This window comes from Aquarana catesbeiana, linkage group LG05 (genome assembly GCF_042186555.1).
Source record: "Aquarana catesbeiana isolate 2022-GZ linkage group LG05, ASM4218655v1, whole genome shotgun sequence".
Taxonomy (NCBI): domain Eukaryota; kingdom Metazoa; phylum Chordata; class Amphibia; order Anura; family Ranidae; genus Aquarana; species Aquarana catesbeiana.
The window spans coordinates 185,239,986-185,266,891 of NC_133328.1; the positions used below are offsets into that span (position 1 = coordinate 185,239,986).

The 26,906-nt window shown below is 45.5% G+C and overlaps 1 protein-coding gene across 1 annotated transcript in view; it reads right to left on the reverse strand.

The window, feature by feature from the left end:
• CDCP1 (CUB domain containing protein 1) overlaps positions 1–14,814 on the reverse strand; it is a 174,410-nt gene extending 159,596 nt beyond the window's left edge. Inside the window, exon 1 of the mRNA XM_073630434.1 lies at positions 14,292–14,814. Within this exon, the coding sequence (XP_073486535.1) occupies positions 14,292–14,340 (49 nt within the window). The 5' untranslated portion in view covers positions 14,341–14,814. The remainder of the gene's footprint in view (positions 1–14,291) is intronic.
• Between the last annotated feature and the right edge of the window lie 12,092 nt (positions 14,815–26,906).

A 26,906-nucleotide genomic window follows, 5' to 3' on the forward strand; every position in this document is an offset into this window, starting at 1 on the left:
CTATTTGTGGGGAAAAAAGGACATCAATTTTGTTTGGGTAAGGCGTCGCACGACTGCACAATTTTCAGTTAAAGTAACGCAGTCCATATCACAAAAAAACGACCTGGTCATGAAGGGGGGGGGGGGGGGGAATTAAGGTAGGCTAGAATAAAGTGTTAATTTCCAGGTCTATATTGTTTGCAGAAGAAAATATGAAATTTGAGTTTCATTTTTAAACTGTATGTATGCAGTAAACACTTTATTTAGGCTCAGACTCCATTTAACAGTCGCAGCAATATTCAGCACATTTATGCTTACAAGCAGTTTTAAAGATAACCAGCATATGACAGTATTGGCGTCAAGCTCACCGCCGATCGACGTTCCAAAGGAACCACTGACCGCGATGAGTCCCACGTGGTCACGCCACTCACCAGCACTACACAGCAAGCGTCATCCCGGGACTCATCGCGGTGGGTGGTTCATTTGGAACGTCGATCGGCGGTGAGCTTGACGCCAATACTGTCATATGCTGGTTATGTTTTAAACTGCTTATAAGCATAATTTGTAAGAGGGGGGGGATTGGGTACTTTCAATAAACAGTTTTACTCTATGGAAAGTATCCCCTTGTATTCTTACATGACACATCCACCTTATTGAATTGTACCTGGTAAGAAGAGCGGATTTTCCAGTAAGAGCGCTGCAGCCTTACAGCTAGAAGGAATCTACAGGTCCAGTTAACACTTACCTCTGGTAAGCAAATACACAAAGCGGTGTGCACGAGGTGGAATGGTGAAGGTGTAACAGCTAATGATTCATGGTATGAGATCTTGCTTGGATCAGAAGCATATCACCACGTGTTGACTAATATATATATATATATATATATATATATATATATAATCACATCACACTTGAACTGTCAATAGGAGGAGTGGGCTCTTCACATTCCTTTACGCTCATTGATAGTAGATTGATGGACATTTCAATGAAAATTACCACTCATGGTTTATGTATGATATTATATTACATGAGAGGATTTCTTACTGCAGTATACGAGATATTATATTGTTGAATATTTTATGTTATTCATATGGAGAGCTGTCAATGCTTTGTTTTAATAATTAGGCATATATTTTTATAGTAAACATAGTTGATTGATAATAAAGGACTTCAGCCAAACACTAACCATGAGTGAAAGAAATGTTTGTGTGATTCATAATCTCTGAAAAATGGGCAATAAATCAAATTCTGCCAAGCTATGTAAACTTATAAGCACAAATATATCTCTGCAGCAGGTCAGGTGCGTTTTGCACAAAAAAAATTTGGTAAGTTTCAGGTCCCAATTCAGGCTGAAATTGGACCTGAAACGGTGAACCAGGATGCGCCGGACCCCTGCTGTGAGCCGCATGCAGTTCATATGTGAACCCAGCCTTACACGGCTCCAGTGGCCTATCAATTATCAACTTATACTGCTTCCTGCAAAGCCTCGGCATCATTGTGCTTGCCTTGTTTTTAGCACAGGGATTAGTGTAAAAGATTAACCTGCCATACTAGTTGGCAACAAGTTATTTTTTATATTTGAGCCTCATTCAAAAATAACAAGGTGCATAACAGCATGGGCTTCAAGTGCGTTTTGCAGGTTAATGTGCATTTTTCAAAGGAAACGTAGGGCCAAAGCTCTTTTGGCCCTACTTCTGCTATGGATCACAGGAGTGCACTCCAGTCTGCATTCCTGTGACCTGTTTTCAGCCAACAGCTTTAGCTTCAACGTCACTGAGCCGGTCCAGGCTCTGGAGAGATCCCAACTTTAAAGTCAGATCCACCCGGGTACCTGGACCAGCATCTGACACAGCCCCTCATTGAGCTACTAAGAGCCTGAGCCAGCCGCTGCCGCCTACTCCACAGCCCAGCGCTCTAGTGATCACTGGAGGAGCAGAGCAGAGAGTTGGTGACTGATAGTGATTGCTGTCTGCTCAGTGAGGACTCAGACTGAGCAATCAGCAGGCTTTGATTGCTCACTTCTCAGTCTTAGAGGTGGCGGGGGACAGATACGGTATCAGCCTGATGCTGCATCCACCAGGGGAGTTTGCAGGTTTGTTCTTTTACATCCCTTACCTTGTGTTGATATATTGTAAATAGCACACCTCCCAACATTCTGAGATAGGAACGAGGGACACCTATCAGCAAAAGTATGCAGGCATAGGACACACCCCTTGCTACACCCCCTTAAAGGAGAATTGTAAAAAAAAAAAAAAGTAAGATTGGTTAAATCCCCAAGTTTATTTTTACGACTACTATTCCTTTATTTTGGCTTTTGGAATCTACAAATGCAGCAATTTAGAAATCAGATGAAAGGTTTAGCTCTGGGAAACACTTTTTGATAGATAAAAAGTGTATTTTTTATACATCTATATAGATCAGACCAAAATGAGGGACAAATGAGGAGGAATGAGGGACAGAGGGACATTGCTCCAAATCAGGGACAGTTGGGAGGTATGTAAATAGTATTAACCTAATGTATTATAGGAGCCCAAGAAAGAAAAGCTTTAAAAAGGATCAGTGGCAGTTCCCACTTCAATAAAATATGATTCTACTGGACCCAATTCTCTCTCTGACAAGTATAAAGAGCTCCTCGAGCACAACATTAGCAACTGAGGCCATAGACCAAGGTGGTAGTTCCCCCTAAGCCCCCCCTCCCTTTTACACCTCATTTTCCTGTCCATTCTTCCAGTTTGCATTCCTCCAAGTTTCCTCTTAAAAAATAAAAACTTTTGGTGGAGGGCCTTACGTTTCTTCATAAGCATCATGCAGATCTGTGACAGACGATCCCACCCTGGGCAGTTTCTCCTTGAAGTAATACGTCCCTTCGTGCTCCTTCATATTTGTTATCATATCTGAGGTTGTGACACTATCATTAATACTATGCAACTTCTTTATACAAACATTTCTGCTGTCAACAGGATGGCAGCTCTTTTTGTATTGTATGAAATTGTTTGAAAAAAAAAAAAAAGTAAAGAATTTGGGGCAGTTAATACATGCTAAATTATTTCATATAACTTTTTTTGCATTATCATTAAAGGGGTTGTAAAGGTAAAAAAATTTTCACCTTAATGCATTCTATGCATTAAGGTGAAAAAACTTCCGACAATACCGCTGCCCCCAGCCCCCCCGTTTTACTTACCTGAGCCCTCGAAAGTCCAGCGGTCGCCCCCGACATCCTCTTCGTTGATCAGCCTGACCGCTGATTGGCTAGAGTGGATGGATTGAAAGCAGCGCAGCCATTGGCTCGCGCTGCTGTCAATCACATCCAATGAGACGGCGCGCCAGGGGGCGGGGCCGAGTGATACAGTCAGCGGCTATGGCCGCCGGCTGTATCACGGGAGCGTGTCCGCAAGAACTCACAACCATGCGAGGGAGCTCGCATGGTGGTGATTAGTTCTTGCGGGGAGGAGCTTAAAGAGCCGCCGAGGGACCCCAGAAGACCAGGTTCGGGGCCACTCTGTGCAAAACGAGCTGCACAGTGGAGGTAACTATAACATGTTTGTTATTTAAAAAAAAATTACCTTTTAGTGTGTTCCTTTAAAGTATAACTAAAAAGGCAAAACATTTTCTTTCGTTTTGAATTGAGTGAAGAGGGATTAGAATACATATTGTTGTATGTGCCTCCATTCACCCTCTCTAATTGTTCTGTTTACCAATGAAAATCCCACATTTTGGGTTGTCCTCAGAAAAGTAAAAGGAGGGGAAATCTTCCAATGGGGAAACTAGTTCTGATCTCCTTTGGGTCCCTGAGGAATTCCCTTAATTTGCAGGGATTTCCTCTCATTTCCTGTTTTGGCTATGGGACAGGAAGTAAAGGTAAATCTCCTCCATGGGGCACAGAAGGTAATAAATAACTCAACAGGGATTATAACCTCCCCTTGCTCCATGCAAAATGAAAAAAAAAAGTTTTGCCTATAGTTCTACTTTAAGCACCATAGGGTATCCATGAACAAATGGCCCAGAAAACGTGCATGTTGGGAATATTGTAGTAAAATTCCTTCCCACATAAATGCAATAGAGTATTAATATGCCACATACAATAAATGGCAGGAAATTGCTTTGATTTGACTAGGTATTGAAGGTGGCTAAGGAAATAGCTGTTCAATAAGTTGATAATAAAACGCCTTTACGGGATGTGTTTCAGCAACAAAACCACCTCTCCAGACATAACAGTGTAGAATCAATGAAGCTGAAGAGAATGTCACCTGAACGAATACAGAATAGGCAGGCACCAGGATCAAATGCATTTAACTGCCATTTACAAACGTACTAGGTAAATTTACCCAGTAGTTTATTTTAGATGTGCAGCATAAAGGAGGTTTACTCTTTTATTTGTGCCAAATTGGAGTCATGCCAGATGAGGTAGAGAAACTGTTTGGGTGTTCCTTTACAAACACCAACGTATTACTTAGACTTGGAGAGCTAAATAACTAGTCTGACAATATAATGACAACCGGTAAGGCCATATTTAACAATAGCTCTGTTTCATCAGCACTCAATTCATCTACTGATCTAAACTGATGAAATGTGACATCTGGTTGGTTAAAAGCTTCTGTACTATTAGAACCTGGTCACTGCCGTTGCCAAACCCAGTACACAGTGCTGGGTTCCCGCTATGAGACAGAGACTTCCCTGCTCACACATGGAGTTCGGCTGAGCGGCACTTAGCCATATAGAGGTAGTTTTGTATTCTATGAATGCATACAAAGCTTCCTCTGATTGGCCGAGTTCAAAGAGTGACGTCATCAGCCAATCAGAGGAAGCCTTGTATTCATTCACAGAAAACCAAAGCATCCTATGAATGGTTGAGCGCCACACAGCCAGACTCTGTTTCGTCCTGTGTGTGAGATGGAAAGTCTCTGTCTCACAGCCAGAATGCAGCACTGTGTACTGTATGTTGCTGAAGTTACATAAAGTACATAGAGTGCTTAGAGACACTGCAGCACTTAGTGAACCAAATAGTTTGTTTAGACCAGCTTGGTCCAAACAAACTATTTAAAGTGACATGAAACATGGACATCAGCTTTAAGCTCAGATCTTAATAGGAGTGCTGACTCACTTTTAACAAGCTGCTAGCAGGCCCCAGCTGAAACCTGATGAAAGCTTACTCAGAGAGAATTCAATAGCCGTGAGGAGGTGTTGTATTGCCTCCTTATCACCTAATTGAACCCCACACTAAAAGGTTGCAACTGCATGCATTACACATGGCCCTGGGGAGGTTGCAGAGCAGCCCCCATCCACTTAGCAGATAGCACCCGCTGAAAGCATCAGGTGGTACAATTCCTAGTGCAAAGCATCATGGCCGCAGCATGTGTACACTACCAGCTGCTTCAGCAGCTAAATGTGGTAGTGGTTGGTGGATGGGTAAAAGCATGGCTCAACTGCAGAGTTTTACACCACCACCACACCATTGTAAACATGTCATTAAAGTGACAGTCAGCACTTCCATTGTGATCTGTGTTAAACATTGTCAAAGTCTCAAAATTTTCTTTAAAAGATTCAACAAAGCCATCAGAAGACTGCTAAAAGTTTTGCAAATGTAAATGCTTTGCAAAAAATGCAGTAACTAGGGCTCATATACAAGCTGAAGCCCATGTGAACAAATATGCACATGATGCTGGGCCCAAACGAACTATGTCAAGCGTATGAAAAGCTGGAGCTCTAATTGGATGATCAGCTACAGCAGTGTTCTCCAAACTGCAGCCCTTTGGTTGCCTTTTTCAGCCTTTAAGGCCGTGTTCACACTGGTATGACACAACTTTGCCCTGTGACTTGAAGTCCGACATCAGTCTGACTTCAATCAACGGGGATCAGATTTTGATCCCGACAATGCAGGCACTTTGTGTCTGGTATGAATCTTTAGGGGGAACTCCACGCGAAAAAAAAAAAAAAAAGAAAAAAAAAAAGTGTCAAAAATAAAACAAACACAGTACACAGGTTTTTAAAGTAATTTATTAAGGCAGTTCCGGAGTCGCTTCTTCTCCCCTCTCTGGCTTTTCTGCCTCTGCAGGTTCTTCTTCCCTCTCCGCTGATGTCTTCTAACCCTCTCCAGTTCTTCTCCCTCTGCCGGGTCTTCTCCTCTGTCTTCTTGCTCTTTTGCCGGGTCTTCCCTGCTGTCTTCTTCCTCTGTTCTAACGATGTTGACTCAATGCTCTCTTGTGCTCTAATGCTGGGTGCGCGGTGTGCCACTACTGATATTGGCATTGGGTGGGTCACCGGGTGATGTCATCCGGAGGCCACGCCCCATATGACGTTACCGCCACATCATGGGCAGTGAAGTCATAAGGGGCATTGCCTCCAGATGACGTCACCCTGTGATCCAACCCCATGCCAATATAACTAGTGGCACACCCAGCATTAGAGCGGGAGAAAGCGTAGAGTCAACATCGGAAGAACAGAGGCAGGAGGCAGCGGTGAAGACCCGGCAAAAGAGCAAGAAGACAGCAGAGAAGACCAGGCAGAGGCAGAAGACAGTGTACAGAGAGAGAAGAACCAGAGAGAGGGAGAAGACATCAGCGGAGAAGACCCAGAGGGGGGGGGGGGGGGGAGGAACCGGCAGAGGCAGAAGAAATTGGAAGAGACGCCGGAGCTGCCTTAATAAAATATAAAAAAAACCTGTGTACTGCGTTTTATTTTTGACACTTTATTTTTAATTTTTTAGGTGAAATGGTAGGGTTACAATGTACCCAAATCTCATTCACATAGAGTGGGGGGCCAGGATATGGGAGCCCCCCTGTTAAAGCACCAACCCCCCCTCCATGTTGAGGACATGCGGGGGCACTTGCTCGTCCCCACCCCCTTTCCTGACCTGCCGGGCTGTGTACTCGGATAAGGGTCCGAGTACACCGGGTGATGTCACCCGGTGACCCCACCCCTTATGACGTCACCACCCGGGGCATGATGGGGCGGTGACATCATAAGGGGTGGGGTCAGATGACATCACCCGGTGACCACGCCCCATGCCTATATAAGTCGTTGCGCACCGCGCACGCGGCATTACAGCAGGAGAGAGCATTGTGTCAACATCGGAAGAAGACAACGGAGAAGACCAGGCCACCACTAGCAACAGAGCGGGGAAAAGAGCAGAAGATAGCGGAGAGCGGGAGAAGAACCGGAGAAGAGGCCGGAGAAGTCGGAAGAGACCCCCCGGAGCTGCCTAATAAATTACTTTAAAAACCTGTCTAGTGTGTTTTTTTTTTTTTTTTTTTTTTATTGACACTTTTTCCCCCCAGGTGAATGAGTAGGGGTACGATGTACCCCTACTCATTCACATAGGGTGGGGGGCAGGGATCTGGGGGCCCCCTTATTAAAGGGGGCTCCTGGATTCCGATAAGCCCCCTGCCCGCAGACCTCGACAACCAACGACCAGGGTTGATGGGAAGAGGCCCTTGTCCTCATCAACATGGGGACAAGGTGCTTTGGGTTGGGGGGGGCTGCAGGGCGCCCCCCTGCCCCAAAGCACCCACCCCCCCATGTTGAGGGCATGCGGCCTGGTACGGTTCAGGAGGGGGGGGGGGGGGCGCTCGCTCGTCCCCACTCCTTTTCCTGACCGGCCGGGCTGCGTGCTCGGATAAGGGTCTGGTATGGATTTTGGGGGGACCCCCACGCCGTTTTTTCGTAAGGGGTTCCCCTTAAAATCCATACCAGACCCAAGGGCCTGGCATGCTCTTGGAGGGGGAACCCATGCCGGTTTTTTATTTAAAATTTGGCGTGGAGTTCCCCCTCAAGATCATCAGCGCACAAGTCGCATGCCAAAGTCGGATCATGCACGACGGCGATCCGACTTCAATGATACAAAAAAAGAGAGGAAAGTGCACCAAAAATGAGCCACGTCCATAAATCATTGATGCACCTGTATGTAGTGCAGTGTATTGCTGTCTCCCATGGGCACGCTGGATTATTTGTATCCTGAATATGCAGCGATGGGATTGTATTGAGCCTTCAGCATTGCTGATACTAAATCCAGGATCTAAGTGGTGCATCCGGTGTTGGCCCTCCTCCCTCTAATGGCTGCTCCCTTAATTAGGAATATTGTTCACATGCCCCTGCTGAGATATTTAGCTATATCTAATATACTTTCTTACTGCTGATTGAACTTTCTCATGCTACCCTGACTTGCGTGATTTTGCATTCCAATTTAAGATAGAGAGACATATTCCCTTCTCTGTCTAACGGTGAAACGCGTAGACATACAAGGGCTCACTGCACAATAATCATAGATGCTATATGTTACAATTGTCATTGTTTTTTAGATATTTGTATTTTTCAATAAATGTATATTTTTTATACTGCTATAGCTTCTCCACTGTTTCTTAGCCTAAAAAGTCCGCCTCCCTGGTAATACTCAGTACTACCTTATTTTGTATTGATTTTCACACGTCATGCAACATAAGCTCCCAATGTCGGAGCGTTTGTCGTACCAGTGTGAACCCGGCCTGAGGCGAAGGCAGAGCTCCTCTGGACTGGACGGCTTAAGTAGGCAGGACTGACGAGCAGGATATCATCAACAGCTGGGTACCTGTGGAGAGATAGGAGCTGGCAATTAGCCGACAGCTAATTGCACATGTAACCGTGTACACTCCTCCTCTATATATAAGCAGGTGTTTTCAGGTCACCAGGTTAACAGAAGGGTGTGCGGTGGACTAGTGCAGTGCTGCAATACCTGAATTAAATCTGAAGCATTGAATAGGTAGACTGTGCATCCTCTAAGCCAGTATTTCTCAACCTTTTGTTAGTCAAGGCACCCTTTAATTTAGTCCACCGCACACCCTTCTGTTAACCTGGTGACCTGAAAACACCTGTTTATAAATAGAGGAGGAGTGTACACGGTTACATCAGAAAGGGAAAAAAAAAAAAAAAACATAAGGAATATGTCAGGGCTGGGCTCAGCCCTTCCTTTTCTAAGCTGGCCGCTCAGCTGTCGGCTAACTGCCAGCTCCTATCTCTCCACAGGTACCCAGCTGTTGATGATATCCTGCTCGTCAGTCCTGCCTACTTAAGCCGTCCAGTCCAGAGGAGCTCTGCCTTCGCCTCAGGCCGGGTCATCGTCCCATCATGCCCCCCGCGCGGTGATGTCACAAGGGGCAGGGGTCACCGGGTGACATCACCCAGTGACCACGCCCCATGCCTGTATAAGTCGTTGCGCACGCGGCATTACAGCAGGAGAGAGCGTCATAATAAAACAGCAAGCAGGATTTGGAGCCAGGAGGGATGTCAGCCAAGCAAATCTTTTAACGGGAATGCAGGAGAGCGTCTCTGTGATGTTGACTGAGGCCGGGTTCACACTGGTACGACACAACAGCCGTCCTACTTTGGATTCGACTTTGCCCTGCAACTTGAAGCCGACATATGTCCGACTTTCAGTGAACGGGGATCCGACTTGGATCCCCGCCAATACCAGGGCACTGTGTTTGGTATGAATCTTGAGGGGGAACTCCACGCCAAATTTTAAATAAAAAACCGGCATGGATTCCCCCTCCAGGAGCATACCAGGCCCTTGCGTCCGGTATGGATTTAAGGGGAACCCCCAAAATCCATACCAGACACATATCCGAGCACGCAGTCCGGCCGGTCAGGAAAAGGGGTGGGGACAAGCGAGCGCCTCCCCCCCCCCCCGTACTGTACCAGGCCACATGCCCTCAACATGGGGGGGGAGGTGGGTGCTTTGGGGCACCCTATGTGAATGAACATGGGGTACATCGTACCCCTACCCATTCACCTGTGGGAAAAAAGTGTCAATAAAAAAAAAAAAAAAACACACCACACTAGACAGGTTTTTAAAGTAATTTATTAGGCAGCTCTGGGGGTCTCTTCCGACTTCTCTGCACTCTCCGGCCTCTTCTCCGATTCTTCTCCCGCTCTCCAGTATCTTCTGCCGGGCTCTTCCGCTATCTTATGCTCTTTTGCCCGCTCTGTTGCTAGCAGTGGCCCGGTCTTCTCCGTCGTCTTCTTCCCTCTTCTCTTCTTCCGATGTTGACACAACGCTCTCTCCTGCTGTAATGCCGCGTGCGCAACGACTTATACAGGCATGGGGCGTGGTCACTGGGTGATGTCACCCGGTGACCCCTGCCCCTTATGACATCACCGCCCGGGGGGCATGATGGAATGGTGACCCGGCCTGAGGCGAAGGCAGAGCTCCTCTGGACTGGACGGCTTAAGTAGGCAGGACCGACGAGCATTTATTAGGCAGCTCCAGGGGTCTTCTTCCAACTTCGGGGGTCTCTCCGGCCTCTTCTCCCGATGTTCGGTTCTGCTCCTCCGCTAGCAAAAGAGCAGAAGATAGCGGAGGAGCCCGGCAGAAGGAAGAAGGCACCGGCGAAGAACCAGAGAGCGTGGAGACGACACCGAAGAGAGGGAGAAGAGGCCTAAGAGACCCCCGAAGTCAGAAGAAGACCCCCGGAGCTGCCTAATAAAATTACTTTTAAAACCTGTGTAGTGTGTTTTTTTTATTGACACTTTCCCCAGGTGAATGGGTAGGGGTACGATGTACCCCATACTCGTTCACATAGGGTGGGGGGCCGGGATCTGGGGGCCCCTTATTAAAGCTCCCAGATTCCGATAAGCCCCCCGCCCGCAAACCCCGACAACCAACGGCCAGGGTTGTCGGGAAGAGGCCCTTGTCCTCAACATGGGGACAATGTGCTTGAGGGTGCGGGCTCAGATAAGGGTCTGGTATGAATTTGGGGGGGACCCCATGCCGTTTTTTTAGGCGTAGGGGTTCCCCTTAAAATCCATACCAGACCTAAGGGCCTGGTATTCCCTTGGAGGGGAACCCATGCCGGTTTTTTATTTAAAATTTGGCGTGGAGTTCCCCCTCAAGATTCATACCAAACACAGTGCCTGGCACTGGCGGGGATCCAAGTCGGAGCCCCGCACCAGTGTGAACCTGGCTCGCAAGGTGTCAATCTCGCCGATAAAAGCGGCGAGATTGACACAATATCAGAAAACAATACAGAAGTTGACCAAAGGGTGGTGGTAAAGAGCTGAAAAACCACGTGATTTGGTGAAAGTTGGCTGGAAAAGTCCTGCCATCTGTATGCAATACAAACTTATGGCCAACGCCCTTTGTACAGAAATCCACAGGAAAGTTTGTACAAAGTCCTATCGTGTGTACGGGACTTTAGGGATATAGTGTTAATTAAAGGATTAATGAGTTGGATTCAGGGCTGAAACAACTAATCGATTATGAAATTAATCGATTACTATTTTCATAATCGATTAATCGGTCAGTAACATAATGTGGTTAAAAAAAAAAAAACTAAAATGAGCCCTTTATAGTACAAAAAGAGCAAATAATCGCGACTGTAACTATTTCTTTCACAGTTCTACAGTGAAAAAAATGAACCCCTTACAGTAGTGATTTGCTTTTTTTGTACTATAAAGGGCTAATATTCGTTTTTTTTAACCCCATTATGTTACTAAACGTCTTACACCTGGTCCACATCTATGTGTTTTTTGGTGCTTTTTGCAGTAACGGACTACAGTTCGTTTACATGGTTTCCTATGGGACACGTTCACATCTATGCTTTTTCAGCCGCTGCGTATTTGGAAAGCGTCAGTGACCTTTTTTTTAAACGCAAAACAGTGCTTTTTTGGTTCAACATTCTTCAATGGAGAAGCTGCAGAAAAGCATGTAATGCGTTTTTGCAGCAATTTGTGTTTTTTAATCTGCCCAACAACAAATTGGCCAAAAAAAAAAAAATGCAAGAACGCAAATCGCAGCAAAATCACATGCGCAAAAATCAAAACGCACAGCAAAGAGCACTGCAGAAACAGATCAAAAGCAAACTGCATAGGTGTGCACCGAGCCTTAGGCTCGATTCACACCTATGCATGTTGCTTTTGAGCGTTTTTGGAGGTTTTTTATTCATGCTTGGCACGTTTTTGAGCCGCGTTTTTGCCGCGTTTTTGCCGCGTTTTGCGTTTTGTTTTTTTTTTTTTCATTTTTTTTTACAGTCTTAAAAAAAATTACAAAAAAAAAAAAAAAAAAACGGCAAAAACGCTGCAAAAACGCTGCAAAAACGGTGCACTTGCGTTTTTGATGCTTGTCCATTGAAATCCATTACATGCAAAACGCTGCTTTTTGCATGAAAAAAAGTCCCCGACCCTTTCCAAAAACGCAGAGATACAAAAAAGCATTGATGTGAACATGTTCCATAAGAACCCATGTTAAAAAATTCCCGTGCATTTCTGCAAAATGCAAAATGCATCAAAAAACGCGCTAGTGTGAATGGGGCCTTATGCTGGCCACACCGATCAATTTTCAGATGAGAATATTCAGACGAAAAATCTTTGTACATTCGATGAATGAAAATGTTTGAAATTTTCACTTGTTTTTAACATTCTGTTTTTAAAATAATTGTAATTTCTGAACGAAAACCACATACACGGTCTGATAATTCCTTTCACCAAGAAGTTTTTTTATTATTTCCAAATTTTCCCATTACTGTGGTTGAAAATGAACATCAATTTGACCCCACTAACGATTAGAAAATCGAACAAACGTTCTTATCTCTCCTCTAATAGTATATACAGTATATCTCTTCTGTCTGTTATTCTCAGAGTAGATTAGATATTTTGCTCCCTAACCATATAGTTGGCTATTTTTTATTTACCACTGCATAGAGATATTTAAGAATAAATTGCCTTTTTTTAAAACTTTACATATTAACTAAATTATACACCACACCTTTTTTTTTTTTTTTTTTTTTTTTTTTTTAAGGTTATTAACCGATTAATCGAAACAATAATCGGCCAACTAATCGATTATGAAAATAATCGTTAGTTGCAGCCCTAGTTGGATTTGCATTTTTGAGTTGCCATTATGATGAAGTTACGTAAAGTATGGTTGTCAGATGTTTGGATGGAGCACAATTTCAGTTCTTACAATTAAAGCAGTAGTAAAACCCTGCTTGGTCATTCTGACCTACAGGCAAGCCTATATTAAGGCTTACCTGTAGGTAAAACGATTATCTCCTAAAATGTGCACGGTTTAGGAGGTATTCACCCTGAATGCAGGCAGTTACATCACCAGTGCAATGCTCTGAAGGTCCAGCACACCTTGTCGGACCTTCAGAGCTATGTGCCAGAACCAAGGGCTCCCGTGCAAATGCGTGGAAGCAACTACATCGTGGCTCGGGCGAATCACATAACAGAAGCGTGTGAACCCCCGGAAGAAAGACATGGCAGCCCTCTTAGCGGTGACAGCACAGCGCTAGAGAGTTTCGTTCCAAGGTCAGTTTTTCATAATGTGCTAATATGCATTGCATACTAGCACATTATGCAATTGCCTTACAAGTGTGTTTTTTTTTTTTTTTTTTAAGCACTTTAGCTCCGAAAGGTTTTACCCACTTCCTGACCAGGCCATTTTTTGCGATACGGCACTGCGTTGCTTTAACTGACAGTTGCGCGGTCATGCAACGCTTTACCCAAATAAGCTTAGTGGTTTTTTTTTTGGGGGGGGGGGGGGGGGGGGGGGGGGGATACATCCCCCCTGTCAGAACACAACAGCTCAGCAGGGGATATTGTTGTACTAACATTGAACTGTTAGTACAGCAGATCCGACTGGAGCTGACAGGTTTTTTCGTTCAACCAAAAACTAGTAGTGTGTACCAGGCTTAATTTGCAATAAGTGCTATTTTTTGTAGCTGTACCCCTGCTTCTACCCCTTCTTCCACTCTCCACTGATATGTCGACAAATTGTATGCTAGCATTGGCTGAAATGATCCAAGTAAAAAAAAAATCACAAGAGTGATTGCTTATGATGGAGATTAGGGAAAAGCTTGAGCCTGTTCAAACCCCAGTCCGGTCACAAGTGCGCAAGCCCACCAGGATGTTGTCACCTGCACTGGGCCAATCATCTGCAGCCAGGGCATTTCCCTTGTATACAAGAGGTAAGTAGTATACGTGCAGCCATGGGGTGAGGAATCTTTCAAGCGCAGATAATGAGCCCAGTACAGTGACAGCTTCCTGGTGTGCTCACTTATTTGGATTCGGATTAGGATCCCTGCCAGGGATCTATGATGAGGTCATGAAGGCATAGGCACCCTTCACATCTCGGCACAATCTGAATATGTCATAAACTGTGTGTACACTGGTGACATCATCAGCGACAACTCAGAAAAGTAAGACTTTGCTGGAAATGGATAACAAACAATACATTGTATATACTTTACATTAGAAAAAGTTGCAACACCAACCTTACTTCTACCCATGTCATGCAATACCTGTACACTATAGTGCAGCCTCAAATACAGGTAAGCGACACCTACCTGTCATATGTGATAGCAGGAAGGACAGGAGAACCCCCTGGAGCAGCATTGCTGTGTCTATAGCCCAGGCCAGTGGCTGTATAAAAGGGAGGTGTCCAGGTGTATGGGGCTCTCCCCAGTCCAAGTATAGGGGGTTCTGTTCAGTCCAGGTATAGGGGGGCTCTCCCCCAGTCCAGGTATAAGGGGGCTCTCCCCCAGTCCAGGTATAAGGGGGCTCTCCCCAGTCCAGGTATAGGGGGGCTCTCCCCAGTCCAGGTATAGGGGGGCTCTCCCCAGTCCAGGTATAGGGGGGCTCGCCTCAGTCCAGGTTCATGGGGGCTCTCCTCAGTCCCGGTATAGGGGGGCTCTCCTCAGTCCCGGTATAGGGGGGCTCTCCTCAGTCCAGGTTCATGGGGGCTCTCCTCAGTCCCGGTATAGGGGGGCTCTCCTCAGTCCCGGTATAGGGGGGCTCTCCTCAGTCCAGGTATAGGGGGGCTCTCCTCAGTCCAGGTATAGGGGGGCTCTCCTCAGTCCAGGTATAGGGGGGCTCTCCTCAGTCCAGGTATAGGGGGGGCTCTCCTCAGTCCAGGTATAGGGGGGCTCTCCTCAGTCCAGGTATAGGGGGGGCTCTCCTCAGTCCAGGTATAGGGGGGCTCTCCTCAGTCCAGGTATAGGGGGGGCTCTCCTCAGTTCAGGTATAGGGGGGCTCTCCTCAGTCCAGGTATAGGGGGGCTCTCCTCAGTTCAGGGATAGGGGGGGCTCTCCTCAGTCCAGGTATAGGGGGGCTCTCCTCAGTCCAGGTATAGGGGGGCTCTCCTCAGTTCAGGTATAGGGGGGCTCTCCTCAGTCCAGGTATAGGGGGGCTCTCCTTAGTCCAGGTATAGGGGGGCTCTCCTTAGTCCAGGTATAGGGGGGCTCTCCTTAGTCCAGGTATAGGGGGGCTCTCCTTAGTCCAGGTATAGGGGGGGCTCTCCTTAGTCCAGGTATAGGGGGGGCTCTCCTTAGTTCAGGTATAGGGGGGCTCTCCTTAGTTCAGGTATAGGGGGGGCTCTCCTTAGTTCAGGTATAGGGGGGGCTCTCCTTAGTTCAGGTATAGGGGGGCTCTCCTCAGTTCAGGTATAGGGGGGGCTCTCCTCAGTCCAGGTATAGGGGGGCTCTCCTCAGTCCAGGTATAGGGGGGCTCTCCTCAGTTCAGGTATAGAGGGGCTCTCCTCAGTCCAGGTATAGGGGGGCTCTCCTCAGTCCAGGTATAGGGGGGCTCTCCTTAGTCCAGGTATAGGGGGGCTCTCCTCAGTCCAGCTATAGGGGGGCTCTCCTCAGTCCAGGTATAGAGGGGCTCTCCTCAGTCCAGGTATATGACTTTCTCCGGTATACAGGTCACCTCACCCGTGTCTTCAGGTTGTTGTCATCGTTATCAGCACGTTGTCGCCTTGTCCTCGGGTCATGCACACATACGGGGCGATAAGAAACTCTTTATTCCCCCGTCCTCACCTTCTTCCCAGAAGGACCCAGCCCACAGGAAATGGAAGAAGCCGACCTGTACACTCCCAGCTACTCATCATAGTACGAGGCGGGTCACACGGCGCTCTGCCTCCTCCAGGTGTACACGGGATAAAGTCAGTGAACCCGCCCGCCATTCACACTCTCTGCTCCCCTCACATTCCTGGAGCTCCCACTACAACCTGCTCTATATCCATATTAGTGTTATCATTGTGTAACAAAGTATCACTGTACACAAAGTGCAGGCTGTGTGGAGAAGTTCCCTGCCTGTCCTTTCACAGCCAGAGCCGTTTAGGTGCTTGGGTGTTACTTCGTTTTGTATACTCTTGTTTTCTGTATCTTTTAGTTTTTGTCACATGGGGAAAAAAGGTTCGTTATGTGACACTTTTTTGTGACCGCTTCTCTTTAACCACCTGCCCTCGTGTTGATTTACCCCCCCCCCCCCCCCCTCCTGACCCAGGCCGTTTTTTGCTATACAGCACTGCATTACTTTAACTGACAATTACACGACGCTGTACCCAAATAAAATTGATGTCCTCTCCCCCCAAATAGAAATTTATTTTGGTGATTTTTGATCACCTCTGCAATTCTTTTATTTTTTGCGCTATAAACAAAAATTGACAGACATTTTTGAGGAAAAAAAAACATATATTTTACTTTCTGCTATAAAACATATCAAATAAGAAAATCACATTTCTTCATCAACTTAGGCCAATATGTATTCTGCTACATATTTTAGGTAAAAAAAATCCCAATAAGCGAATATTGATTGGTTTGGGCAAAAGTTATAGTGTCTACAAACTATGAGATATTTTTATTTATGTTTTTACTAGTAAAGGCGTCGATCAGCGACTTATAGCGGGACTGCGATATTGCGGCAGACATTCCAACACTAACTGTCACTTTTGGGGACTAGTGACATTAAAACAGTGATCAGTGCTAAAAAATATGCACTAACACTGTACTAACGACATGGGCTGGGAAGGGTTAACAGTGTCCCTAGCCTGTGTTTTATTACGGTGTGGGAGGTGCTTTTACTGGGGGAAGGCATGGATCCATGTCTTCAGACCTGTCAGAACGGTGATCTGCCTTGTATACATAGGCAGATTGCGGTTCTGCCTCTCTGCTGGATTATCGGCAGGTGCCAGCGGACTATATCCACCGCTGGGCTCCTACTGTGTGTGATTACTGCAGGAGTGAGCCCCATATATATATACACAGTATTTTACAAAAGTGAGTACACCCCTCCATATTTTTGTAAATATCTTATTATATCTTTTCATGTGACAACACTGAAGAAATGACACTTTGCTACAATGTAGAGAGTGTACAGCTTGTATAACAGTGTAAATTTGCTGTCCCCTCAAAATAACTCAACACACAGCCATTAATGTCTAAACCACTGGCAACAAAGGTGAGTATTCCCCTGATTGAAAATGCCCAAATTGGGCCCAAAGTGTCAATATTTTGTGTGACTACCATTATCTTCCAGCACTGCCTTAACCCTCGTAGGACATGGAGTTCACCAGAGCTTCACAGGTTGCCACTGGAGTCCTCTTCCACTCCTCCATGACAACATCAAGGAGCTGGTGGATGTTAGAGACCTTGCGCTCCTCCACCTTCCGTTTGAGGATGCCCCACAGATTCTCAATAGGGTTTAGGTCTGGAGACATGCTTGGCCAGTCCATCACCTTTACCCTCAGCTTGTGGTCGTCTTGGAGGTGTGTTTGAGGTCATTATTATGTTAGAATACTGCCCAGTCTCCGAAGAGAGGGGATCATGCTCTGCTTCAGTATGTCACAGTACATGTTGGCATTCATGGTTCCCTCAATGAACTGTAGCTCCCCAGTGTCAGCAGCACTCATGCAGCCCCAGACCATGACAATCCCACCACCATGCTTGACTGTAGACAAGACACACTTATCTTTGTACTCCTCCCCTGGCTGCCGCCACACACGCTTGACACCATCTGAACCAAATAAGTTTATCTTGGTCTCATCAGACCACAGGACATGGTTCCAGTAATCCATGTCCTTAGTCTGCTTGTCTTCAGCAAACTGTTTGCAGGCTTTCTTGTGCATCATCTTTAGAAGAGGCTTCCTTCTGGGACAACAGCCATGCAGACCAATTTGATGCAGTGTGCGGCATATGGTCTGAGCACTGACCCCCCCACCCCTTCAACCTCTGCAGCAATGCTGGCAGCACTCATACGTCTATTTCCCAAAGACAACCTCTGGATATGACTCTGAGCACGTGCACTCAACTTCTTTGGTCGACAGGGCTTGTTCTGAGTGGAACCTGTCCTGTTAAACTGCTGTATGGTCTTGGCCACCATGCCGCAGCTCAGTTTCAGGCTCTTGGCAATCTTCTTATAGCCTAGGCCATCTTTATGCAGAGCAACAATTCTTTTTTCAGATCCTCAGAGAGTTCTTTGCCATGAGATGCCATGTTGAACTTCCAGTGACCAGTATGACAGAGTGAGAGCCATAACACCAAATTTAATGCACCTGCTCCCCATTCACACCTGAGACCTTGTAACACTAACGAATCACATGACACCAGGGAGGGAAAATGGCTAATTGGGGCCAATTTGGACATTTTCACTTAGGGGTGTACTCACCTTTGTTGCCAGTGGTTTAGACATTAATGGCTGTGTGTTGAGTTATTTTGAGGGGACAGCAAATTTTCACTGTTATGCAAGCTGTACACTCACTACTTTACATTGTAGCAAAGTGTAATTTCTTCAGTGTTGTCACATGAAAAGATATAATAAAATATTTTTTAAAATGTGAGGGGTATACTCACTTTTATGAGATACTGTGTGTGTGTATATATATATATATATATATATAATATATATTTCCTGGACCTCCCCATGTCAGCCTACTATGGGTCAGTTCCGCCCCCTCTGACCCCTCCAGGACCACCTCTTTTCTAGCCCATAAAAGGGCAGCTGTCTGCCCACACCAGTGTTCTTTTTTTGTCCTCGCTCCGGACGCCTTTAAAAGTTTATTTATTTAGTTTTTCTCTTCTCCATCCATCCTGCCTCTCCCAATTCAGAAGACCCCCCCATATAGGCTGTAAATCTCCTGAGGAGGTGGGTTCCCATGGTGCTGGGATTGTATGGTACAGTATAAATGACTGTATATACCTTCGTTAGGCAGGTGCTGGCACTCTCTCCTTCCATGTTTTTGTGTGTTCAGGCAGTGGTTTGGCTCGCTGGGACTTGTAGTTCACCGCCTCCACATGTACTCCTTTCAGGAAGCTCAGAGTTGAGCAGGTGAGGTCAGAGGCAGCTTCCTCTTTGGGTTGCCTAGCAAACACCAGAATGCTCACTGCTGATTTGCAGCAGCCTCTGTCCTCTAGGCTGATCTCAGTCTCCAGCTGGTCAATCTGCTACTCTGCTCTGCTCTGGTAAGCCTCCTTCCAGGTCTCTCATTACTTTCTGCTGTGTTACTTGTCCGTCAGAGTATTTTTATTATTCTGTACCTAATAGGACTGGGGAATTTTGCCTGCCTAGCTGCCTTAGGCCCCTTTCACACGATCGGACCGTTCAGGTCCGCCTGTCAGTTTTGACGGCAGACCTGAACGGGCGCTCCATGTTAGCCTATGGAGCAACGGATGTCAGCGGAGACATGTCCCCTGACATCCGACCCGGTCCAATCCGCTAAAAGCAGACAGATGGCCCTACGTCCAGGTCCGTCGCTGGCGGATTGGGTGAGATCTGATGAAAACGGAAATGCTGTCCGTTTTCATCCGATCCCTCCATAGGCGGCAGCGGCGCCTGACAAGCCCCTCCCCGCTCAGTGAGCAGAGAGGGACCTATCATCCGCCGGCTCAGTGGAGATCAACAGAGAGATCTCCTGCTGAGCCGGCGGACCGAGGCGGACTCCGTGGAAGCGGAGTCCGCCTTGTGTGAAAGGGGCCTAAAGCACTGAAGATTTGGATGGAGACGTTTATTTTAATTGTATTCATTTGTTTTTGTTTTGAAAAAAAAAAAATTTTTTTGTTTATTTTTTAAAAGAGAGCACATCCTTTGTGTTTTACAGAGAGAAGGGCCCACTGCGAGATAAACTGCCGCAAAGAGGTTCCAAATCAGCATTCCAGCCTCAAAAGAGTAAAGAAGGGACTAGACATGACAAATCGCAGAGTCGCATGCAGCTGGATAGATGCCTGTTGTCACTGCATTCCAGATCTCCCTCGCTCTTACCTCACTTTAGTCGCTCGGACCCAAGCCAAGAAAGGTCAAGACATCAGACGGCTCAGGACAATGCTGCAAAAGCACGCCAGGTTAAATCCTACATTAAGCACGCAGTCAAGGAAGGGTTAAAGAGTGTTTCAAGGAATCCTGCTCATCCTGCTGTATCTTCACCATCTGCAGATTCAGATCAGTGCATTTTAAAGCTGAAGTCGATAGCGATTCGGATCCATCTGAGGCTGAGATGGTCTCAGAATCTCATATGTTTGATTTTTGCACTGGTTCCCCCCTTAGTGGAGGCTGTTAAGGGAAGTATTGTCGCCTCCAAATAAACAGCAAAGTTACTACCCATATTTAAAGAAATCGTTACCCTCCTTCCCATTTCATTTCTGAAATTAAAAAAGTAATTGACGATGAGTGGGGGGGGGCCTGAGAAGAAGCTCAATGTGCATAATGGAGTATCGAAGCTGTACCCCATGGGACACTACGCCTAAGGTGGATGCTTCATTATGTATATTCGCCTGCCACATTAAGCTTCCGCTGGAGTATTTGGTCTCTTTTAGGGATCCTATGGATCGCAAAATAGATGCAGACCTAAAAAGGTTGTATAGTTTGGACAGCAGCCTGCAGACCGGCGGTAGCACTCACTCCTGTGGCAGTAGCACTTGGGTTGGGTTCGCACCTGTGCGTTTTTGGTGCTTTTTGCGTTTTGCGGATTTGCGCTACCGTCCATTTATCATGGTCTCCTATGAAACACGTTCTGTGGTGCGGTTCTGCGGAATGCGCTGGGAGTGCATGGGTGTGAATCCAGCCTTAGAGTGTGGGTAGCGAAGCTGGTGGATGGATGTTTGGATGAAAGTCTGGGAAGTGGCAGTTCTTCTCCTTTGCAGACTGCTGTAGAGTTGTGGCTGAAGTGGCTGTCGACCAGGTCAAGATGACAGCAAATAAAATGGATCATTCTGTCACAGCCCGCAGAGCTATATGGTTGAAGCATTGGTCGGCCGATAAGGCTTCTCGGCACAGTCTGTGTTCGGTTCCATTTGATGGGAAGCTACGCTTCATGAAGACTTAGAATCAGCAATTCAGTGGGTTTCCAGATCTGGCCTAATCCCGCAGAAGAGAAAACGACACAGCAGCCCTTTCGGTTTAACAAGAGATCCAAAGAAGGATTCAGAGAGGCCATGGCTTACAGACAGTTTTTCAGACAGTAGAGGGGAGCCGGTTCAACCTTCCAGAAACCTTCCAAGCCCAGGGCCAACAAAGCTCCTGGGGCTGTGTTTCCACTGCTGCGTCACCAGAGTCGCGAGATTTACACTGCGACTTTGCTGTGCAATTTGTGATGCGATGTCATTCGACCTGTGGAAACCATGTGAGAACAAATTGCACAGATGTCGGAACAAAGTAGTGCAAAAACCTTTTTTGGAGTCGCTGTGACTTAAGTCGCACCAATTAGAACGGGGACCATTGAAATACATGGGTTTTGACTTGTCATGCAACTTCGCATGTGTCAGGTTGCACAACAACTCGCAGTAGTGGAGACAGAGCCTAAGGCTTCAAATAAGTCCTGAATTCTTACCTGAAGGTTCCACCATTTATAATGGAGTCCTTGGAAACGATCATTTCGGTTGTGGAGTCAGGAGACTGGATGGTTTCCATCAATCTGGTGGATGCGTATCTTCATGTCTCCATATACGCATCTCACCATCGCTTTCTCAGGCCTTCCGTGGAAGGCTCTCATTTTCATTTTTAATCTCTCCCATTCGGTCTCTGCATGACTCCGAGAACGTTTTTAAAGCTACTGTCTGCTGTCGTTGCGATTCTCAGGGTCAAGGGAATGCAAATATTTCATTATCTAGATGACATGCTACTTCTGGGTTTGTCAAATGAGCTCCTTCTAGTTCATGTGAATTCACCTGCACCAAACACTAACTCGTTTCGGTTGGTTGATCAACTTTCGGAAGAGCCAGATGCATCTGACCCAAATGTTGGAGTATTTAGGCGTACAATTCAACACGGATCGGGGTCGTGTTTCTCTTCCTCAGAGGAAGGTCCAGGAGATCCAGTCTCAGACAAAGCAGGGTTGGCCAGGCCTTCTATGGTGCTGAAGGAATCCTTGCAGTATCTGGGGGTTTTATCAGCCACAGTTCCAGTAGTCCGGTGGGTCAGGTGGCGCAGAAGGAGGTTTCAATGCAACTTTCTTCTTCTTCCGATAATCTGGTCCCTGGTTTGTGGTCAGTAGCTCGCAATCTTTCCCACAAAGTTCCGTTGAAGGCCTCAGAACCAATAGTGGTGTCGACAAATGCCAGTCTGGCAGGCTGCAGGGCACATTGCCTGGGACAGCAGGTGTTAGGCCAATGGTACCTTTGTGGGGCGAAGAGTTAAAATTTCCTGGGATTGGATGCTGTCAGACGCGCTCTTAGCGTTCCAACCTATGTTGTGAGGTCGAGCTGTCAAGATTCTTTTGGACAACAAAACTACGGTGGCTTATGTGCCTCATCAAGGGGGCACAAGAAGTCACCCTCTCCTTCAAGTGGCATGTCAATCTTCCTCTGCACAGAGAAGAATCTCGGCTCTCTTACAGCATCTTAACTCCCAGGGCCTGGCAATGTTTTAGCAGATCGCTTGAGTCGAGGCTTTGGGGATCACAACAAATGGGGCCTCAACCCCAAGTACTTACGCAAGATCTTCAGGGTCTGGGGGACGCCTTCAATAGATCTTATGGCGTTGGAGAATTGTCAACTGCCTTGCTTCTTCTCCCAGACCTAGCATCCACAGGCATTGGGTCAGGGTGCTCTGTCCAGGTCTTGGATCTTCCCTTTGGTGTATGTGTTGCCACCGTTTCCATTGGCTCTCAAAATCCTGCTGAAGATTGTGAGAAAGGGTCAGAGCAATAGTAGTCCTACCTTACTGGCTCAGGGAGCTGTGGTTCCCTCTGGTTTGGAGGATAAAGTTGGGCTCACCAATCCCTCTGCCTCCTTGTCAAAATCTCCTTCTGCAGAGTGGGGCCTGACACCCAAACCGCAGGAGGATAAAGTTAATGATATTATTACAGGATCGTCAGAACAAATGTAACCTATCACCGGATCTGGAATACTACGGAAAGGGGTTGGGACCTTGGATCTCCTTCAGTATCTAACATTTTGGAGTTTCTGCAGAGTAGTTTCCAAGGGTTAGCTTATAATTCCCTAAAGGGTCAAATCCCTGCCTTGTCGGCTATGTCGTGTACAAGATATGCTCTACATCCATTGGTGATCCCTTTTTTTTTTTTTTTTTTTTTTTTTTTTAGGGGTAGCCATAAAAATCAGCCCTCCATTGAAATAGTTTTTTCCAAAAGAGGACTTAACACTAGTCTTGGGAACATTGCTGGTTCCTCCGTTTGATCAAGCTTTCTCTTGTTCATTATTTCTTTTAACAGTTTTTTGTTTTTGTTTTTTACTAGCTGTGGCCTCGGCCAGAAGAGAATCCGAGTTGTGCGCCTTCTCATCTAAAGAACCATATTGTTTGGTGCTCCCAGACAAGATAGTCCTTAGGCCAATACCGAGCTTTCTACCTAAGGTGGCCACATCATTTTGTATGAACTGGGAGGTCATTCTCCCAGCCTTTCCGGCGGATACAGCTGATGATGAGTGGAGTAGGTTAGACCTGGTCTCTGCGGTTTCAACCTACCTGAAATGGACTAAAAGCTTTGGCAAACAAGATCAGCTGTAGGTTTTCCCAGTGGGGCCTAAAAAGGGTATGCCAGCAACATCCAGAGTTGTATCTTCCTAGTTTGTCAAGACCATGCATATTGCATACAAAATGCTGGGCCTTCCTCCTCCTTCAGGGATCAAAGCACATTCGACGAGGGGTATGGCAGCATCCTGGGCATACGCAAAGGTCACCCTTGAGGTAGTTTGCAGAGCAGCAAGCTGGAGCGTGCCCAACACCTTTTATTAGGCATTACAAGCTTAATATGGCTTGTCCGCCTGAGGAAACATTTGGCTCTACAGTTATTACGGCGACTGTTGCCCATTAAAAATTTTGAGTAGCATTGCGGGTTTGGCTTATTTTTTTCCTTCCCTCCCTTCATAATATTGCTTGGTACATCCCATAGTAGGCTGACATGGGACGGTCCAGGAATAAGGAAAATTGTTATCCATACTAACCGTAATTTTCCTTTCCTGGATCCTCCCCTATATCAGCCGGAGGATTCCCACCCAGTTTATCCGTCGCACGGCGGGGTTTTTTTTTTGAACACTGGTGTGGGCTAGAAAAGAGGTGGTCCTGGAGGAGTCAGAGGGGGAGGATCCAGGAAAGGAAAATTACGGTAAGTATGGATAACAATTTTCCATAGAGAGAGAGAGATAGATAGAGATAGAAAACATATATCTCTCATCTCTCATCATAATTACACAGTATCTCACAATGGGTTTAAAGTACTAATACCAACAGGAGGAATAAATTATTGCAGAATTCGCCTATCTGTAGATTAAACAGGGCTACCATTTTTATAAAAACCTACCTCTGCAGTATAAAATGATAGTCATGAGTAAGCTTGGAAAGTACATCCGATTAACCACTTCAGCCCCGGAAGGATTCCCTTCCTGACCAGAGCACTTTTTGCGATTCAGCACTGTGTCTTTCTTTGTGTTTTTTTTATTTTTTGCGCTATAAACAAAAAAAGAGCGACAATTTTGAAAAAAGCAATATTTTTTACTTTGCTATAATAAATATCCCCCAAAAATATATAAAAAAAACCCATTTTTTTCCTCAGTTTAGGTCGATGTGTATTCTTCTACATATTTTTGGTAAAAAAAAATCGCAATAAGCGTATATTGATTGGTTTGCGCAAAAGTTATAGCATCTACAAAATAGGGGATAGTTTTATGGCATTTTTATTATATTTTTTCTTTTTTTTTTTTAGTAATGGCGGCGATCTGCGATTTTTATCATGACTGCCGACATTATGGCGGACACATTGTACACTTTTGACACTATTTTGGGACCATTGTCATATATACAGCGATCAGTGCTATAAAAATGCACTGATTACTGTGTAAATGACACTGGAAGGGAAGGGGTTAAACACTAAGGGGCAATCAAGGGGTTAAGTGTGTCCTAGGGAGTGATTATAACGGGGGGGGGGCTACTACTCACATGACAGCGATCACTGCTCCCGATGACAGGGAGCAGTGATCTCTGTCATGTCACTAGGCAGAACGGGGAAATTCCTTGTTTACATAGGCATCTCCCCATTCTTCTGCTGCATGACACGATGGTGGGCACCCAGCGGACATCAAGTCCGTGGGACCCGTGGTCACGGAGCACGTGGCGGGCGCGCCAACAATGCCACATCTTAAAGGGGACGTACCTGTACGCCCATTTGCCCAGCCGTGCCATTGTGCCGACGTATATCGTTGTGCGCTGGTCGTCAAGGGGTTAAAAGACTTTAATTCCAATAATTCTATAGAAATCCTTTAAATAATGTCGCAATTTCTTACTCAGCAAAATGAACAAAGGAGGAAAGGAATTTCCCTTTTCTATGAATTATTGACTGCCCACCCAAATGATATTAAAAACGCTCGTATGATTAAATGGGAGAAAGCTCAAGAATTCTCTTCATCAATGGAAGAAAGCCATTCAAATATCTAGTAAATCTTCCTCTTGTATCGAACACTGAGACAACACACAAAAAATAGCGAATAGATGGTATTTGACTCCATACAATTTATCAAAAATATACCGCTCTACATCTGACATATGTTGGAGGTGTAATGAACAGACAGGCAACCTTTTGCACATCTTATGGAGCTGTAAAAACATACAGAACTTTTGGAAATCAGTAGCATCCTTCATCGCAGATCTTACGAGAAATCTAACCAAGCTTACTCCTGCTAGAGCCTTATGTTTAAATCTGGATATATACCCCTTAACATACAGAGCAATTGTAATTCATACATTAATAGCAGCAAGGATCACAATAACTAGCCTGTGGAAATCCATTGATGCACCCAAATTATTGACAGATTAAATATTCAAGCACAGTATGAACTGATGCAAGCTAATAAAAACTACTCCACCATTACCAAAAAAAAAAAAAATAGTATACCTGGTTATCTCATCCTAGAGCATCTAATTACTTAAAGGAGTGTTATTTGTAACTTTATCTCTGAGTTTGAAGTAACCTGAATTCTCATATGAGTTTATTTTTGATGTAGATTATCATCTTGGACCAGCCTTTTTTTAAAATGTTTTCCTTCTCAATTTAAGTTTTGAGTTTACCTGGACGCAACTATCTAGTTAACTTGATGTCCGGTCCTTGCCTACAGTTTGAACACATTAGGGGTAGGCAGGTCCAGGATATCAAGAGTTTTATGCAACAACCTTTCTAACTTACCATAACTATTCTTACTATTATTGACTAAAGTATATAACAATTTGTATTGTTAGTTATTATATTTCAATAAAAAATTATTGTAAAAAAAAAAAAAAAAAGTGTGGATCTTTGTGGAAGGTAACGTTTGTTTATGTAGCTTGAATGACTGGGCCCTGGTAACTAGAGAGGCCCAGGAAGATCATAGATACATTTTTCCTATTCAGGAGCTTCTTATTACATTGTTATTACTGCACAAGTAACATTATTAGCACAGGATACATGTATACAAATGTATAGTTAACAAAAGATTTTGCATCCAGTAAAATTGTTGTTTACTTATGGGTAACTACAAAGTTACTGCCATCTGCTGGTTACAAAACAAATGTACCTGGTACTGTACACAGCGCTGTTTTAAGTATACAACCTCATTGAAAGCAATAGGATCCGGATATTAAAAAATCAGTTCTGAGAGGAGAGGAGGCAGAGTCTCCGGTGACAAACGTGTCTGGCTGAAGCTCCACATTAGGGATGGGTGAACGGTTCGGGCCAAACTTTAATTGTTCGGTTGTTCGACCGTTTGTTC